The sequence below is a fragment of the Rhinopithecus bieti genome, unplaced genomic scaffold (assembly GCF_001698545.2).
Source record: "Rhinopithecus bieti isolate Rb0 unplaced genomic scaffold, ASM169854v2 scaffold_13262, whole genome shotgun sequence".
NCBI classification, from domain to species: domain Eukaryota; kingdom Metazoa; phylum Chordata; class Mammalia; order Primates; family Cercopithecidae; genus Rhinopithecus; species Rhinopithecus bieti.
In genome coordinates, this window is record NW_016808004.1 from 1,990,673 (window position 1) to 2,009,546 (window position 18,874).

General features: G+C 47.7%; 1 protein-coding gene across 4 annotated transcripts in view; it reads right to left on the reverse strand.

Annotated features, from left to right (window-relative positions):
* The window catches only part of DAPK2 (death associated protein kinase 2), a 141,634-nt gene that overhangs the window by 26,105 nt on the left and 96,655 nt on the right, over positions 1-18,874 (reverse strand). For all 4 annotated transcript variants that reach the window (XR_001887827.1, XM_017884975.1, XM_017884972.1 and 1 more), the window contains exon 5: positions 7,035-7,164. Coding sequence is in view for 3 of the 4 variants with exons in the window: in XM_017884975.1 (XP_017740464.1) it covers positions 7,035-7,164 (130 nt within the window). In the remaining variant the exon portion in view is untranslated. The remainder of the gene's footprint in view (positions 1-7,034; positions 7,165-18,874) is intronic.

Sequence of the window (18,874 nt, forward strand, 5' to 3'; positions counted from 1 at the left end):
AAAAAGGCTGGGTGTGGTGGCTCATGGCGGTAATCCCGGCAGTTTGGGAGGCCCAGGTGGGCAGATTACATGAGGTTGGGAGTTTGAGACCAGACTGACCAACATGGCGAAACCCTGTCTCTACTAAAATACAAAATTAGCTGCACGTGGTGGCGCATGCCTGTAATCCCAGCTACTTGGGAGGCTGAGACAGGAGAATCGCTTGAACCCAGGAGATGGAGGTTGCAGTGAGCCGAGATCACGCCATTGCACTCCAGCCTGGGCGACAAGAACGAAACTCCATCTCCAAAAAAAAAAAAAAAGGTACAAAGAAGTGGAGGTAAGAGTATAGATGCCACTTTTTAAAAGCTTGGAGATTATGGAGACAAAAGAGAGGACAGTAGCTTGAGAAGGACTGTTCATCCATGCTTTTTACATTTTCACTGCTACACAGTAATCCATCATGTGAATGTGTATCATTTTTTAGTCATTCTCTCAGAGTTCGTTTAAATGGCTTCCATTTAAAAAAATTATTGAAACAACATTGCTATTAACTTTTTTTTTTTGCATGTGGTTCCTAATGTGCACATGAAAGACTTTCTTTAGGTCAGTGATAACTCAAAAGTGTGGTCTGCAGAGACAAACAGTCCATAGACTGTCACTTGGTCCAACAAGAAAGGCACAGAAATTTGGACTATGCATTTAGAGACTCTTATAGCAATGTGACACTGCTGTGACATCCAAACTGTGGTCATTTTTCTAATAATTTATTTGTTTTTATTTTTATTTTTTTGAGACAGAGTTTCACTCTTTTTGCCCTGGCTGGAGTGCAATGATGCGATCTCGGCTCACCGCAACCTCCACCTCCTGGGTTCAAGTGATTCTCCTGCCTCAGCCTCCCAAGTAGCTGGGATTATAAGCACGTGCCACCAAGACAAGCTAATTTTATATTTTTAGTAGAGACAGGGTTTCGCCATGTTGGCCAGGCTGGTCTCAAACTCCTGACCTCAGGTGATCCACCTCCCTCGGCCTCCCAAAGTGCTGGGATTACAGGCATGAGCCACAGCGCCTGAACTAATAATTTATTTTTTATTGTATCTTACTGAAGTAGCAGTTCAGGACAGACTGATTTTTTTTTTTTTTTTTTTTGAGACAGGGTCTTGCTTATTTACCCAGGCTGGAGTGCAGTGGCACAATCACAGCTCACTGCTGACTCAACCCCCTGGGGTTAAGCAATCCTCCCATCTCAGCCTCCCAAGTAGCTGAGACCACAGGCATGTGCCCCTATACCAGCTATTTTTTTAATTGTTTTTGTAGAGATGAGGTCTCACTACATTGCCCAGGCTGGTCTCAAATTTCTAGGCTCAAGCCTCTGGCCTCAGCCTCCCAAAACGCTGGGATTACAGGCATGAGCCACCATGTCCAGCCGATTTTTTTTTTTTTTAAAGCTTTCATCATAGATTGAGAAGCAGAACTCACTTTCTCATGCCATTGATCTGAGATATATACACTTTTATTTCTGTCATCAACATGCTTTTGTCTGTTTTTTTTTCTGTGCCTTTCTTTTCCTTTCTTGCCTTCTTTAAAAAATGAAGACTTTCGGTTTTATTGTTTTTCCCCAACTTCTTTTTTTTAACAACTATCTTTGAGACATAACTGTGGATATCTAACAAATTCTAATATAAATCAACATTTTGATGCTCCTCTAACAATCTAAAAACCTCAGAACATTAATTTTAAACACTGCTCCATCTAACATTTTCTTCATGTTTTAGTTTTATCCTGTTTTTTTTTGAGACGGAGTCTTGCTCTTATCGCCCAGGATGGAGTGCAATGGTGCCAACTTGGCTCACTGCAACCTGCACCTCCTGGGTTCAAGCAATTCTCCTGCTTCAGCCTTCCGAGTAGCTGAGATTACAGGCACCCACCACCACTCCCAGCTAATTTTTGTATTTTTAGTAGAGATGGGGTTTCACCATGTTGGCCAGGCTGGCTGAGCTCGAACTCCTGACCTCAGGTGGTCTGCCCGTCTCAGCCTCCCAAAGCGCTGAGATTACAGGTGTGAGCCATAGTGCCCAGCCTATTGTTTTGTTTTTTGAAACAGACTCTCACTGTCGTCCAGGCTGGAGTACAGTGGTGCTATCTCGGCTCTCTGCAACCTCCACCTCCCAGGTTCAAGCAATTATCCTACTTCAGCCTCCAGAGTAGCTGGGACTACAGGCATGAGCCACAATGCCTGGCTAATTTTTTGTATTTTTAGTAGAGGTGGGGTTTCACCATGTTGCCCAGGCTGGTCTCGAACTCCTGACCTCAAGTGATCTGCCCGTCTTGGCCTCCCAAAAATGCTTGGATTATAGGCATGAGCCACTGCGCCCAGCCATCATCACAATTTTAGGCAGAAAAATGTTTATATTTGCTTAGTATTTACCGATTTCTTTGCTTCTCTTACTTCTTGCTTTGAGGCCTCCCTTCAGAGTTCATTTCTTTAATTCAGAAATACATCTTTTAGAACATCTGCTAATGATGGTCTATTGGTGGTAAACTCTGTATCAATGTTTTGGGGGTTTTTTAATTGTTCTTTTTTGTTTTTCTTACATCTTTGCCCTCATTCTTTTTTTTTTTTTTTTTTTTCCTGATACATGGTCTCACTCTGTCGTTCAGGCTAGAGTGCAATGGCGCAATCTCAGCTCACGACAACCTCTGCCTCCTGGGTTCAAGTGATCCTCCTGCCTTAGCCTCCCAAGTAGCTGGGATTACAAGCGTGCGCCACCACATCTGGCTAATTTTTGTATTTTTACTAGAGACAGGGTTTCACCATGTTGGTTAGGCTGGTCTCGAGCTCCTGACCTCAAGTGATCCACCCGCCTTGGCCTCCCAAAGTGCTGGGATTACAGACATAAGCCACCATGTCTGCCCTCATTCTTGAGATATATTTCTGGGCACACAATTATGGGTTTACTTTTATTTTTCCTCAGCTCTTTGGAGATAATATTCCACTGGATACTGGCTTCCACTGTTGTTTGGAGAAATATGCTGTTGATCTAATTATTGTTCTTTTGTAGGTATTTGTCTTCTCTGACTGCTTTGTCTTGGTACCCTTCAGTTTCACTATAATGTGTCTAGGTAAGATTTTTGTTTTTTCTGCATGGTATATATTGTCCTTTCTGTGTCTGTGGATGCATGGCTGCAGTTCAGAAAATTCTCAGCCATTCTCTTCAAATAGTGCTTCTCCTTTTTTTGTCTCTATTTCCTCCCTTTAGAATTCCAAAGAGACCTGTGATGGGTTTTCTCTTTTTACCCTCTTGCTTTTCCTCTCTTTCATTTTCTACATCTTTGTCACTCTGTGGTGCTCTAGCTAACTTTTTTTTTTTTTTTGAAACGGAGTCTCGCTCTGTCGCCCGGGCTGGAGTGCAGTGGCCGGATCTCAGCTCACTGCAAGCTCCGCCTCCCGGGTTGACGCCATTCTCCTGCCTCAGCCTCCGGAGTAGCTGGGACTACAGGCGCCCGCCACCTCGCCCGGCTAATTTTTTGTATTTTCAGTAGAGATGGGGTTTCACCGTGTTAGCCAGGATAGTCTCAATCTCCCGACCTTGTGATCCGCCCACCTTGGCCTCCCAAAGTGCTGGGATTACAGGCGTGAGCCACCGCGCCCGGCCTCTAGCTAACTTTTTTCAGCTCTTTCAATTCTTCGACTCTCTCCTTCGCTGTATATAATCTGATGTTTAACCCATTCCCAGAGTTTTAAATTTCAGCAATTAAATTCCTTCAAGTTCTATTATCCAGTTCTTTTTAAAATTCATCTGGTCATTTTTGACACCTCTTATTGCTTGCTCATTCTTGTGAGCCTACCTTTTATTTCTATGTATATAAAATGTACTTTAATGTGTGTATTCCACTAGTGTATATATTCCATCCACCAGATGTTATAGTCAACATCTGATAATTTCAATATCTTATGTCCTTGAACGTCTAAATTTTGCTGGTCTCTAACTGAAGTGGTGACAAGCGAACTTGCCTCTAGGGGAGGTCCTTCTGTTGAATTTTCTTGCTGCTCACTGCTCTAGCTCTACCTCCAACTCATCAGCTTTTGGGGGTGGGACAGGTGGTGCTGAAGGAGTTACTATGTTTAAAGATTTCTCTGGCCAGGAGCAGTGGCTCACTGGCTCACGTCTGTAATCCCAGTACTTTGGGAGGCCAAGGCAGGGGGATCACTTGAGGTCAGGAGTTCAAGACCTGCCTGGCCAACAGGGTGAAACCCTATCTCTACTAAAAATACAAAAATTAGCCAGGCATGGTGGTGGGTGCCTGTAATCCCAGCTACTAGGGAGGCTGAGGCACGAGAATCACTTGAACCCAGGAGGTGGAGGTTGCAGTGAGCTGAGATCACACCAGTGCACTCCAGCGTGGGTGACAGAGTGAGACTCTGTCTCAATAAATAAATAAAAATAAAGATTTCTCTTACTTCCCATGAGACCAGAATTTCATGAAAAGACAATTTTCTCAGGAATCCAGTTTTGGAAGCCGGGCATGGCGGCTCACACCTGTCACCCAGCACTTTGGCAGGCTGAGGTGGGAGGATCACTTGGGTCCGGGAATTTGAGATCAGCCTGGGCAATATAGTGAGACCCCACCTCTACAAAACATTTTAAAAATTTGCCAGGCATAATGATGCATGCCTGTAGACCAAGCTACTCAGGAGGCTGAGGTGGGAGGTTTACTTGAGCCCAGGACATTGAATCTGTGGTGAGGTATGATGGCACCACTGCACTCCAGCCTGGGTGACAGAGTGAGACCCTGTCTCAAAAAAAAAGGAAAAAAAAAAAAATTCCAGTTTTGTAGTAGCTGGAGGGCTTTTTAGAACACCTAATCCACCCTAGTACTAAAAGCTGACACTAATTTTTTGACCCTGGGTCTCAGGTTACAGTATCAAAGGAATGGTAGGAGCAGGGGAAAATGGTTATAACCTGTTTCTCAGGGGTCTTGGGAAAGAAAGTCATCATAATTTAGCCAAGGGTTGGGAGAAGTCATCTTATATATTTTAAGGTAAGACAAAACTAGTGCAAACAAAACCATACTGGCTCACAAAAGCCAATGATGTGTATATCTTTCCAACTCTGTATTGAGTGACAACATGCCAGTATCTTGAAATTGGCCAATGCTATAAATTAGGGAATTTGTTTTTGAGACCTGGTTGTTATTTATCAGCATACCACTGGGCAAAACTCTCCATAGTACAGCCTCATCCATCAATAACCCACTCACACTAACAGTCTAGTGTGAACTCTCAGCTCCATTTGCAGTGGACAGTGACTTGTCCCTGATAAATGGCTTACTCTGGCCTTACTCCCCTGATAGGGTATCAGTGAACCTGGGAGGTGTTCCTCCTCTCCTCTGGCTCCCTCCCCACCCCTCTTCAGATACCTCTCCCACCCCAACACCAGACCTTTTTCCCTCACTCACTTAAGGCCATGACTGATCCCATTGACTTTGCCAGAGTGGATATCTCATATGAACAGTCTTTTCAGAACATCTATTTCACTTGCTTTACACTTAATCACATCCTGTCTTGTGACACCTCTTCCATTATTGCTCTGAGTTTCTAGTTGTTTATTGTTAACAATTAGAATAAATGTAACTAATAGACATGGGTTTTTATCACATATGAGAATGGTGGGTAGCAACCGCTCTTTCAGACAAAGCTTGAGTCTAGATGTCTGTGCCCCGGGTTTAAGTTGGCTTGGCCACCAACTTGTGACCTTGGGTGTGTCATTCTGAGTATGGCTCCTTAACATCACTGTGTCCCCCATACATCACCTAATATCTGTCATACAGTAGGTGACAAATAACTTGAGTTGACCTTAACTAAAATCCCCCAGCCTGCCATCTCCACATTTGTTAAACTGGACCAGAGAATCCAAAAAGATCCTTCTGGCACTCTTATTTGGTGGTTTGATGTCTTGTCTCTACAACTGAATTGTAAGCTCTTTGAGGGCAGGGTTTCCTTAGACAACCTGGCATAATGGGAAGAGCACAGGCTTTGCTGTTGGCTGTATCTGTATTTGAATCTCAGCTCCACTGCCTACTGGTTGTGTTGCCTTGAACAAGTCACTTGTTGGAGAAAATAATTAACTCTGCTTCATGAAGCCATTTGAAGATAATTAAGAGAATGTTTGTAGAGCATGAGACATAGTGCCTGGTATACAGCAAGGGCTTCCTGCCCTGGGATCTGTGGGGTCTCTGAACAGCATTCTACAGTGGCTGCAGAGCCTGAAAATCCATCAGGTTGGTCTGACACGTTCTTTCTTTTTGACTTGACCGTGGTCAGAAGTTTTAGCACCCAGATTTTGAGGACATCATGCATGCCCTCCCTATCTCCAAGACCACTCCAACTCCCAAAGCAGATACACAGATGGTGGTTCTCAGGGCTCATTCCTTCCCCCTGTACAGGCTGTTTCTTCATGACCCCAACTTCCTCCCCAAGCCCTGTAAGGAGGCTTCTGGGGTACAGAACGGGCAGGGGCCTGGGCCAAGGGTGAGAGAAACAGAGGGAAGAGAAAGCAGCCAGGGCCCCACTGGAGCTGGGCACCCCCATGCATGAATAAAGCCAGGCATAGAGGAGAGGCGAGTGGGTGGATGTGGAATTTGGCAGATGATTTCCCTTTTCCTTTTCAGGAAATCAAAAGCTAGTTCAGAGAAGGTTGAGTTTATGGGAATTCAAGAGGGCGAGGTAATTTTAAATCTTCACAAGAATAAACTCATCTAAGAGCAGGAAGTGGGGCCAGGGCTGCGAGGGTTTAACCGTATAGGCTGTAGCCCCACTGAGAGCCACTGGGCCCCATTCAGCCCTTGCCCCACTGAGCACTCAAAGGCTACACCTGGGCCCTCACCCCCAGGCCCAACAAGACATTTCCTTCTCCACCCATTAGGTTTCTAGGGATGTCCCAACGCATCATCTCTTTGCCCAGAGGCCATAGCCCCAAACACAGGTTTCTTCCCAGGATCTCTACCTTTGATGCCAGATTCTTAGCTGAGAGAGAAACAGGCCTAAAACTCACCGACAAATTCTGGCGTCCCAAAAATGTTCTTAAATTCAACTCCATCTTCTATTTCGTGAGCCAGACCAAAGTCAATCAGCTTGATGTGTGGAATAGGAATATTCTTGTCTAACAACATAATGTTTTCTGGCTGGACAGCAAAAAGGAGAAAAAAAAAAGGAAAGAAGGAAGAAAAGAAAAAAAAGACGATAATTAAAGGCTGGTTGGTTTGTGTTTTGGCTTTGGGGTTTGGGGTGGGAAACTGAAACAGCATAAACTCTTCCTTGTTTTTGTGTCCTCAGTCTTCTCTGTGAACTCAAAGACAGGCAAAGCATTGAGGGCAAGGCCTGGGTTTTACTAAACCTTCTGCTCACAGCAGAACTGAAGACTCCAGCCTTCATCTCCGTTCTGTCTCTGAGTGGCAGATCCCTTTAATGCAGTGCCTCTGTTTTCCCATCTGTCAAATGGGGTCTGAGATACTTGCAGCGTTTCCTGTAAACAAACCCAGCACTGCTGTGTGAGTGTGAAAGGGAGGGGGACATCCCAGCTTAGCCTCTGTTTATACTTGGCTTACTGACTTGGTCTTCCTGACCGCCTCTTTCCCCTGGCCAGCCAGCTTCCTGTTGACAACATTCCCCTCCTCTAGACTAACTGTGTAGCCCACATTTCTCTCTGTGTTTAACTAATTTTGGTCCTCAGCAGGACACAGGAAAAAATGCACCCCATTTCCAGGGAAAATACCAGCCGCTCAGGCTATTTCCAGCCCAGCAAGCAGCTGCCAGGTCTGACACAACAATGCAGGTGGGTGCGGGGTAGGGGACAGCCCCTCACACACCCATGGGCCTGGCGCTCGCACATCCCAAACTCCCAGTGAGGCTGCAATGGAATCCTGAGCTCTCCCTTCTCACTCCCACCCAACCACTCAGACTACGGTCCCCTCTGCTTCACCCACTTTCTCCCACCACACAACTTTCCTTCACTCCACTCTAAAGGAAATGTCCCGAAAACACACATCCAACCAAAATCTGTATACAAATGTTCACAGCAGCATATTCCCAATAGCCCTGAAGGGGAAACAGTGAATGAATGGATAAACAAGATGTGAACACCCATAGCACATCTAGTATCCACATGTGAATGTTATTTGGCCATAAAAAGGAATGAAGTCAAAAAAATAAAAAGGAATGAAATACTGCTGGGCACGGTGGCTCACGCTCGTAATCCTAGAACTTTGGGAGGTCGAGGCGGGTGGATTACTTGAGGTCAGGAGTTCGAGACCAGCCTGGCCAACATGGCAAAACCCCTGTCTCTTCAAAAAATACAAAAGCTGGGTGTGGTGATGCACTCCTGTAGTCCCAGCTACTCAGTAGGCTGAGGCAGGAGAATCACTTAACCCAGGAGGTGGAGGTTGCAGTGAGCCAAGATCATGCCACTGCACTCCAGCCTGGGCAACAGAGTGAGTCTCCATCTCAATAAATAAATAAATAAATTGATTAATTAATTAATTAAAATATGAAGAGGAATGAAGTATTGATACCTGCTACAGCAGCAATGAACCTTGAAAACATTATGCTAAGGGAAACAACCAGTCACGAAAGACAAAAAATATTCCATTGATACAAAATACCCAGAATAGGCAAATTCACAGAGACAGAAAATAGATTAGTAGTCGCCTAGGATTGGGGGAATGGAGAGATGGGGAGTACAAGGTTTCTTTTCTATTTTCTATAAATGATGGTGGTGTTGGTTATTTAACTTCGTAAACAGTACACATTAAGTGAATAAATTATATAGTATGTGAATTATATCACCACAAAGCTATTAAATAAAAAAAAAAGTTTAAGAAAATCGAACATCCCTGTTTCTTAAAGCACCGAAGGGCTTCCATACCTTGCACCTTTGGCATGCCATCTGCTCTGCCTGGAAAGCCTTCTGTTCAGTCTCTGCCCATTGAAATCCTAGCTGGGCTTCAAAGTCTAACTCAATCCACCGTGTTCTTGCAGACTTTCCTCAGCAACCCTAAGCACCCTCCACCACCCCCAGGAGTGAGCCCCACCCTCCTCCAGGCCCCACCAAGCTTATTTGAACCTTTCTGTGATGAATATTTGGCATGCTTTCTCTTGTCTAGCGGTCCTTTGCTGTTTTTATCATAGCTCCCCTACCAGAGCTGTCTTCAGCTGGAAGGAGGATTCATATCTTTGCATCTTTGCCCCTGCAGTGCACAGCATAGCAGCTGGCGTGCTGAGGGTGACTCTAACTGTTAGCTGGACTGACACTGAATCTGGACGGATGCCTTCCCCCATGTGCCCCTGGCTGCCTATGGTCTCTGTGACCTTCCAGCTGGAAACTTCCACTCAAGGGAGCTGGCCGAGGCCTTCCCCAACTTTTTTTCCTTTTTTAAAAAAATAAATAACACATTTCCTTTTGCAGTTTTTGCTTTTTTATTCTTCTTCCCCTCTGGAGATTACTCTCAACACGGTTTTGAAAATGTGTCCAAGTCTTTCCCCAAGGCACTGCAAATTTCCCCAAGGCCGTACAGAAAGGAGCATGAGGGTAGGCGAGGGCAGCTTATGACCTGGAGAGGATCCAGGAAAGTGGTCCCACTCCAGCACCCCTGACCATCCCACTGGGGGCTGCCCATGGACCCCAAGTGTCCTGGCACCTCATGCAGTCAGCTGCAACCTCCCGACTGTCAACTATCTCCTAGGTAGACAGTTTCACCCTCTTAGGAACTTCTCCTCTCCTCCAGGGAAAAGACCCTGAGACATCTCTCCGGTCTGAAAGGCCATGACCCCACCCCTCCCAACCACCATAGCTGAGGGCCTAGGACCCTGCCACACACCACACGCTGACTGGGGGTGGGAGCCACGGTGGGCAGAGGTGGAAACACTACACGTGGTGATCCCCAGGACTATGGAGCAGCAGGGATGAGGTGGTGGAGGGGAAGAATCGAGGCTGAAATCTCCAAGGCAACGCTGCCTAAGAGATGGGAAGTCTCCTTCTTCACATCCACTCACCTCTGTGGCACACAGTCCAGGAGAGATGGTTTCCCCACTGGCCTATAAGAACCTCAGGGCAGGCCGGGCACAGTGGCTCACGCGTGTAATCCTAGCACTTTGGGAGGCCGAGGCTGGGGGGATCACCTGAGGTCAGGAGTTTGAGACCAACCTGGCCAATATGGTGAAACCCCATCTCTACTAAAAATATAAAAATTAGCTGGGTGTGGTGGCATGCGCCTGTAATTCCAGCTACTTGGGTGGCTGAGATAGAAGAATCACTTGAACCCAGAAAGTGGAGGCTGCAGTGAGCCGAGAACACACCACTACTCTCCAGCCTGGGCAACAAAGTGAGAGTCCATTTCAAAACAACAACAACAACAAAAAAAGAACCTCAGGGCAAGACCATGTCTCCCCCCCGAGTCCCATCTGTCCTCAGCCCCACCCTAAGAACCTAACACACAGCAGGTGACTTCTCTCCTGCTTGGAACGCTCTCCCTGCACTACCCCAACCCCAAACCTGGTTAGTTCCTGTTCACATTTCAGCAAAGGTGGTACCTCCTCCAGAAGGCCTTCCCTGATCTCTCCCTGCCTCAGTTCCCAAAGTACCCTGTAATACCCGAATGCAGTGCTTCTTACTCTGATGAGCTTGTCTGCTTGTCTCCGTCTACTGGGTTGCCCAAGGGTTTTGTTCCTGTCATCTCCCCAGAGGTTGGGATAGAGCCTGATATCCAGCAGGCGCTCAATATATGTGCCCTAAGTGAAGACAGGTGCCGCTGATTAAGCCCCTGCAATATACAGGACCCAGTGCTAAGCAAACATTGGACATACTTTATACTTCATTGAACTCTCAACTACCTCACATGGTGGGTGTTATCATTCCTCTTTTGAAAAAAAAAGAAAGAAACCAAGACTGGCCAGGTGTGGTGGCTCATGCCTGTAATCCCAGAACTTTGGGAGGCAGAGACAGGAGGATTGCTTAAGCCCAGGAGTTCAAGACCAGCCAAGGCAACATGGCAAAACCCTGTCTCTACAAAAAAAAAAATTTAAAAATTAGCCCAGCATGGTGGCACACACTTTTAGTCCCAGCTACTCAGGATGCTGAAGTGGGAGGATCACCTGAGCCCAGGAGGTTGAGGCTGCAATAAGCTATGATTGTGCCACTATACTCCAGACCTGGCAACAGAGTGAGACCCTGTCAAAAAGAAAAAAAGAAAAGAAAAGCAAAGAAACCAAGACTATAACATTAGCTTGTATTATCCCTCATTAGGAATTTTAACCTTTATCTCTCCGGCCCCAAAGCCTGTGCTCCTAACCACTAAACTAAATGATTCCCCTTCCTTGCTTCTCAGGGGTCTTATTAATCTAGCCCAGGGGGGCTGGGTGCAGTGGCTCATGCCTATAATCCCAACACTTTGGGAGGCTGAAGTAGGTGGATCACTTGAGGTCAGGAGTTCAAGACTAGCCCAACATGGTGAAACCCCGACTCTACTAAAAAAAATACAAAAATTGGTTGGGCGTGGTGGCACACACCTGTAGTCACCACTACTCTGGAAGCTGAGGCCAGAGAATTGCTTGAACCCAGGAAGCAGAGGCTGCAGTGAGCTGAGATCATACCACTGTAATCCAGTCTGGGCAACAGAGAGGGACTCGGTCTCAAAAAAAAAAAAAAAAAAAAAAAAAAAAAAAACTATCCCAGACAGAAGCAGCAATGCCACTCTGGCCTGGCAACCTGGGGCAACCTCGTGCCTGGCTCAGACACAACTGTTTTCCTCCTCTGGCACCTGTGTCCTACCCCAGGTTGCCTTTTCTTCTGGTGATGCTTCCATGCAAGTGAGTAGCCCCAGACCCCATCCCTGGCCTCAGGAGCTCCTGAGCAGGAGGTCCTCAAGTCAGATGAGAAAATGGAGGTCCTGGCAGGGGGAACACCCAAGCTGGGTCTGGATAAAGGATGTAGCCTGGGGGTTTCAGGCTGGAAGGTGGCCATGGGGCAGCAGGAATGCTCTGTTGGGTGGTCAGGACCCGGGTTCTTGTCCCCACCTTCACCACTCATTGGGCCATTTGGACCAGACATACCCACAGACTCAGACCTACCCTGATTGGGAGTAAAGAGAGGCCATGGCTCCCTGCCATCCAGCGATGTTTCTGCTTCCGTCCTAGGCCACCACGGTGCCTATAGGCTAGCCAGGGGATTTGGGCCCCCAAACCTGAAGCTCCACCTGCTTTCAGACAGGCTTCCTTCTTGCTGTCCCAAGCTCTACTACTGGCCTGATGACAGCCAGGACAGAGGGCAGGGACTAACATTTACAGCATGTTTACTAAGCCAGATTTGATGCTAGTGCTCTGTGTGATCCTTGCAGCCATCCTGAGTGACAGGTACTGTTATCAACTCCATTTCACAGATAAGCAAACGGGGCTCACACAGGGCTAAATGATTTGCCCAAGGTGCGACAGTTTGTAATGTCACAGTCAGTGGGGAGCAGTGGGGTGGGGGCTTCCCTGGCAGTCCAATCCCTTTCTCCTCAACACATCACTGAGTCTGGCTAAATATCTTCAGTGTTCCCACTGGCCACCGGAGAAAGTCCAAACACCCTGCCTGATATTTGAGGTAGTCAAGGCACTGACTGCCCCATGCTCTCTTTCCAGCCTCACCACCCATCCCTTGCCCGTACCTGCTCTATATCCCCGCAGGGTGGGCACTACCACTCCAGAACGACATCTCAGCTCCATCCTTGCTCTGGCTTGGAATGGCTGTCCTACTCCTCTTCATTTTCAGAGCCTCCTCCCCCTCAACCCTGCCTCCTCTTACTCCCTTACTTAAAAGAGAAAGAATCTTTTTTTTAAAAAAAGAGATGAGATGTTGCCCAGACTGGATTTAAACTCATGAGCTCAAGTGATCCTCCCCGCTCAGCCTCCTGAGTAGTTGGGATTACAGACATGAGCCACCCTAACACCCAGCTAACTCCCTTACTTCTCACTGAGCTTCCCCCGACCCTGTGCTCTAACCCCTCAGTGTTGATGACCCTGGCCTGCTGGCAGTCCTAAGCTGTAGGCTGTGTCTCACAGGTGATGCCACTTTCCTAGGTGGCAGCCTTTTCTCTGGGAAAGTTCAAATTGGTTTTAGGGTTCCTGGCATCCCCTGCGGCGTCTTGCATCCTGCATGTTCCATTAATATCTGGGGAAATGAATTGAAAGAATCCAGGGTCAGAGGCTCCTCTTTTTCTGCCCCATGGAGGCCCCGCACCACCACTAGGGGCTCCAGAGTGCACTCCTCCCATAGGACTGTGATTGGGAATTGAGCAGGAGGGGAATTGAGCAGGAGGGAAATTGAGCAGGATTGGGAATTGAGCAGGAGGGAACGGGACTAAGGGAGGGTCCAAAAGGAAGCTGAGGGTCAGCATAGTGGCAGTTCCCCAGGGATTTGGTCTAAGCTTCTCTGCTTCCTCCCTCCCCAAACAGAGCAGCGTGGTGAAAAAGAGGCCAGGCCTGAGGATTGGAAAACTGCAGATCCAGCTCCACCACCCAAGGCCGTGTGAGCTTAAGCAGGCCACGTCCTTTCTCTGAGCCTCAGCCCCCCAACTCTGAGTCAGGCAGTGGATGGTATCCAAAGCCCCTTCAAGCTCTAGGCTCTGCATTTTCGAGGTGGCACAACCTCCCAAGCTGGCTGGGAAAATTCCTACTGCTTTGGGTTCTAAGGCAGGACTTGTAAAGGCCCAGGTCTCCTGGCCCCAGGTCAGGAAGGAAGAACAGGCTGCGGCAACCACACACTGCTGGGTCCAAGCCAGAGTGCCCTCTGGGGCAGTCTGATCCTATCCATACTCCTCACTCCTGTCATTCTCCTCCAGCTTTATGTACTTCAACCAAATACTTCACCCACACACCTGACATCACCTCCAAAGCACGGCTGGAAGGAGGGGTCACATTCCCACAGATGCCACCACTGCCCAGCCCAGGGCCTGCCTGCCACCAGGAGGCAGAAATACCCTTGTCAAAACAAACCCACCCAGTTCCTCCCACCAGGGAGGCACCCATGGGAGAGGCCAATGTGCTCCTTTGTGCCCTGGGGGATCTGGCCAGAGGTGCCTGCTGTGGTGCTGACGAGAAGGTGGTCATCCGGTGGGGCACCCATGGCCTGTGGGCCCAGCACAACATGTCCTGAAGTCTGAGCAGGATGAAGACACCCTTGGGGGGCTATGTAGTAAAGTACAAAAGACAAAGGCAAGTCTGGGTTCAAATCCCAGCTCTGCTATTCACAATATGAAAACTGGACAAAGACACTGGAGCTCTTAGAGGCTCAGTTTCCCATCTACAAAATGGGGGCAATACCTACTAAGCCATGGGGTTGCTCTGGGATTGAGAGAGATGGTTTATGTAAGGAGCCGCACCCAGTGAGATTTCAGAGAACAGCGGCTATGTTTGCCCATTCTTTTCTGGGATGCAGCATGAACTGGGAGCTCAGACCAAATCACCGTTGAATGGTGAATTACCTGCACTCAGCTGAAGAGCCATACCCTTTCACACACCCACCTCCTCCTCCCCACTCAGCTTGTTTCTCTCCTCCCACCCCATTTCACCCCCCGACTCGCATTTTTGGGGCTGCAAGGGACCTCAGAGATCATTTAGTTCCTTCATGTCACAGTAGCCCAGAGACATCAAGAAACTACCAAGGTCACTGAGCAAGAACCCCCAGCCGGGCGCCCTCTCCAGATGCCCGTGTGGCCTGCTTGCTGCTGAGTGAGGCTGCTCTGCTCAGCAAAGCAGAGGCCCAGCCAGGGCTGTGCTGTGGGGACAAGGAAGCTACCTACCAGTCTTCACCGGCCATGTCAAGCACAGCCCCAGATTATTCAGGCAGTGCTGGGCAACCTGAGAAAGGAAGGCCGCTCCATGTCAGGCCTCTGTGGACAGGTTTCCAGGGTGCTCAGCTCCCTCTCCTCACACACTGTCGATGGGACCACAGGCAGCCCCTCCCCACAAGTCTCCAGTGTGGCCCATGTCCAATGCCTGCCTCTGTGTGGCATTCAAGACCCTGCTGCCCCACCTCCTACTGCCTGCCGCTTTCCCTCTGCTACATCCCTACCACCTCTTCATTACCCCATCCCACCCTGCAGTTCACTCCGCTGGAACAGCCTTCCTGACAAGCTCTTTCTCCCCCTCCCCACCCAGTTCCCACACACACTGGAACTTCTTCTATGACCTCCCTCCCCTCCAACACAGAGCTAGTTGTTCCCCTTGCAATCGCTTCTAGCAGAGAGCCAGCTGCACTACAATTCCTTCCTTACATGTCCTGTCCCCACTGTATTAAAGCCCCATGAGAGAGGACAAGAGCCTTGCCCTTCATTTCCATCCCCAGCACCCCAGGGTGGCTGGCATTACAGCAGGGCCCAGTTATTGTTTACTGGACAAATAAAGAAATGGGCCAATGCAGTCACATATGCATCTCTTGCACATCCTGCTTTTGGAGAATATAGATAATGGCTAAGTGTGCATGCCTTGGAATCTGGGTTCGGATCCCAGCTCTGCCATTTACCAGCAGCCTGACAAGTTATTTACCAGCAGCCTGACACTGGGCAAGTTATTGAACCTCTCTCAGCATAGGTTTCTCACCTATAAATTAGGAATAACAATCATAAAACCTACCTCAAGAAGGTTACTAGGAGGATCAAACAAGGCATATAAAGAGGCTTATAGGTGTTATCTTAATTTCTGTGACTATTTCCTTGATGATGTCTCTCCCTCCCAGAATGAGAATCTTTATCATCTGCCTTTTGAACTCCTAACCACATTTCCAGGCCCTGCCCAAATCTTCTGTCCTCCAGAAGCATCATCTGGATATGCAGCCCAGCTCTTCTTCCTTCTCCCATCTCCATTCATGCAACAAGTTTGACCCATAGCACCAACCAATGCCAAGAGTTCTGTGAGTTAGTCTTGCCTTCCCCACTTGTATTTGTTCATTCTCGAATTGCTGTAATGAAATACTTGATGGGCGCGGTGGCTCATGCCTGTAATCCCAGCACTTTGGGAGGCAGAGGTGGGCAAATCACCTGAGGTCAGGAGTTCAAGACTAGCCTGGCCAACATAGCAAAACCCCATCTCTAAGAAAAAATGCAAAAATATTAGCTGGGTGTGATGGCACACACCTGTAATCCCAGCTACTTCTGAGGCTGAGGTAGGAGAATCACTTGAACCTGGGAGGAGGAGGTTGCAGTGAGCGGAGATCGCACCACTGCACTCCAGCCTGCATGATGGAGTGAGACTCCATCTCAAAAAAAAAAAAAAAAAGAATTAACTGTCTCATGGTTCCATAGGCTATACAGGAAGTATAGCAGCTTTTGCTTCTGGAGAGGCCTCAAGAAACTTACAATCATGGCAGAAGACGAAGGGAAAGCAGGCACATCTTACCTGGCCAGAGAAGGAGCAAGAGAGAGAGAGAGGGGAGGTGCCTCACACTTTTAAACAACCTGATTTTGTGAGAACTCACTATCATGAGAACAGCACCAAGGCACTAAGGGGGAAATCCGCCCCCATGATCCAGTCACCTCCCAACAGGCCCCATCTCCAACACTGAGGATCACAATTTAACATGAGATTTGGGTGGGGACACAGATCCAAACCATATCACTGCCAGACTGCACACTTGCTGAAGGCAGGGCCTGCTTCTTACACTCCTCCTGCGTCCCTCCAGACACCCAGCCTAGAGGTCCGTGTAGAACAAAACTTGTAGCACTTCACATTTGGTCCTCACCCTGTGAAGCAAGTGCTGCCATGACCCCAGTTTTACAGATGAAGAAACCAAGGCACAAGAGATCATTTGCCTACATTGCCTCAGCTAATAGGTAGTGGAGCTGGGATTCAAGCGCAGCCTGACCCCAAATCCTGTGAGCTTTCCACGCTCCCACACAGCCTCCCTTCCTCTAGCTGATGACAGCGTGCCTTCTGAGATCACCCTTGCCTGCTGGTTTGCCATTTGCAACCTAGCTCTGGTGCCTCATCAGTTTGCTGCCCAGCTCCATGTTTTTCCCAGAAAACCCACAGTTGTGGCTTAGGAAAGGGCCTGAACTCAGTTGCACTTGGATTTGTTAAACCACAGCCTCTGGCTATCACCCATGGCTGCCTCCTCCTCTGGGGTAGGCCACTTTGTGGTTCTGACCTCCTGTTGCCCTACTGGGTAAAGCAGGAAAGAAAACCACTACCTGCCCCGTCTCTATACTCTCATGGGATAAAGGGAGAGAAATAAAAATTCAATTTCAAGGCCATTCCAGGACCACTGGCTTTCAGCCCTGGGCTAAGCAGCACACTTGCTTTACGGTCTGTGCCACACAACACCAGCATTTGCCGCGGGCTCTCCCTGCCCTTCCCGTTATCAGACCCTCAAAGCCAATGGGTGAGGCTGGGATGGATGTTGCCCCCATCTAACCAGCGAGGAGCCTGGGCCTGGATTCAGGCATTCTGGGCACCCAGCTGTGATTTAGGGAGTCCCCTATCTGTGCTAATTGCCTATTGGTATTCCCAAACCAACTAAATCCAACTCACCAGGAGCTGGGCTCCAAGAGTCATGACTTTGAAGCAAGCCTGCAAGGAAGTCAAAATCAGTCGGGGTCCAGTGTTTAGAAAACCAGTGCTAAAGAGGGCCCCATCCTTAGGTAGATAGGGGTTCGATTCCACTTCTATCCATCCCAGCTCTGTGACCTTGGCAAGTCACTCATCTCTTTGAGCCTTGGGTCCCTCACTTGCAAAATGGGAATGTTAAGATGGTAAAGTAAATATGGCTGAATGTTGAATGTAGGGAGAGGGTTTAATGATGTCTATCGTATTCTCTCAATTTCTTCAAGTGTTCTGAAATTTTTTTCCCAATAAAAAGTTTTGAAGGAAAAAGACTTCCATGCTGTGACTGCTGATAGAAACTCTTTGGTCTGGCCCTGAACCTTTACAGTCTCATCCTAACAGATCTTGCCAGTTAGATTTCTACCAAGTCTCACCTACACTCTATGCCGTCAGGTTTTAGTATGGAAATAGCTCCAGGTATAAGTTCTACTTTCAAATGTAGGCACAATTAATAAATTAGTGGTTAATTAATTAATAATTAATTAATACAATACAAATTAATTTTTTAAGTATGAGGGATAACTTATTAGAAAGAGAAAGCATTTTTTTTTTTTTGAGACATAGTCTCACTCTATCACCCAAGCTGGAGTGCAGTGGTGCAATCACAGCTCACTGCAGCCTCAACTTCCTGGGCTCAAGTGATCCTCCCATCTCAGCCTCTTGAATAGTTGGGACTACAGGTATGTACCACCATACCTGGCTAATTAAAAAACATTTTTTTTTTTTTTTTTGTAGAGACTCACTCTGTTGCCCAGAGTCTCAAACTCCTGGACTCAAGCAATCCTCCTGCCTCAGCCTCCCAAAGTGCTGGGATTACAGCCATGAGCCACAGCCAGAAAAACAACTATTAGAAAGAAAAAAATACAGTGTAACCAGATGAGAAATTAACTGTGTAAAGGATAAATTTATGGCACAGGATAGGGCTTTGGATTGACTGTGTATAAAAGGCATGACCTAAGGAAGTAAGAAATCTATAATGTTAGAATCTGGTAAAATAAAATTTGGTGACCTCCAGCTTTGTTTAGTGTTTCCTCACTGGCTAAGTTCAAGTCTCAGCCCTGTCACTTAATACTGTGTAATCGCTGGGCGCGGTGGCTCAAGCCTGTAATCCCAGCACTTTGGGAGGCCGAGACGGGCGGATCACGAGGTCAGGAGATCGAGACCATCCTGGCTAATACGGTGAAACCCCATCTCTACTAAAAAATACAAAAAACTAGCCGGGCGACGAGGCGGGTGCCTGTAGTCCCAGCTACTCGGGAGGCT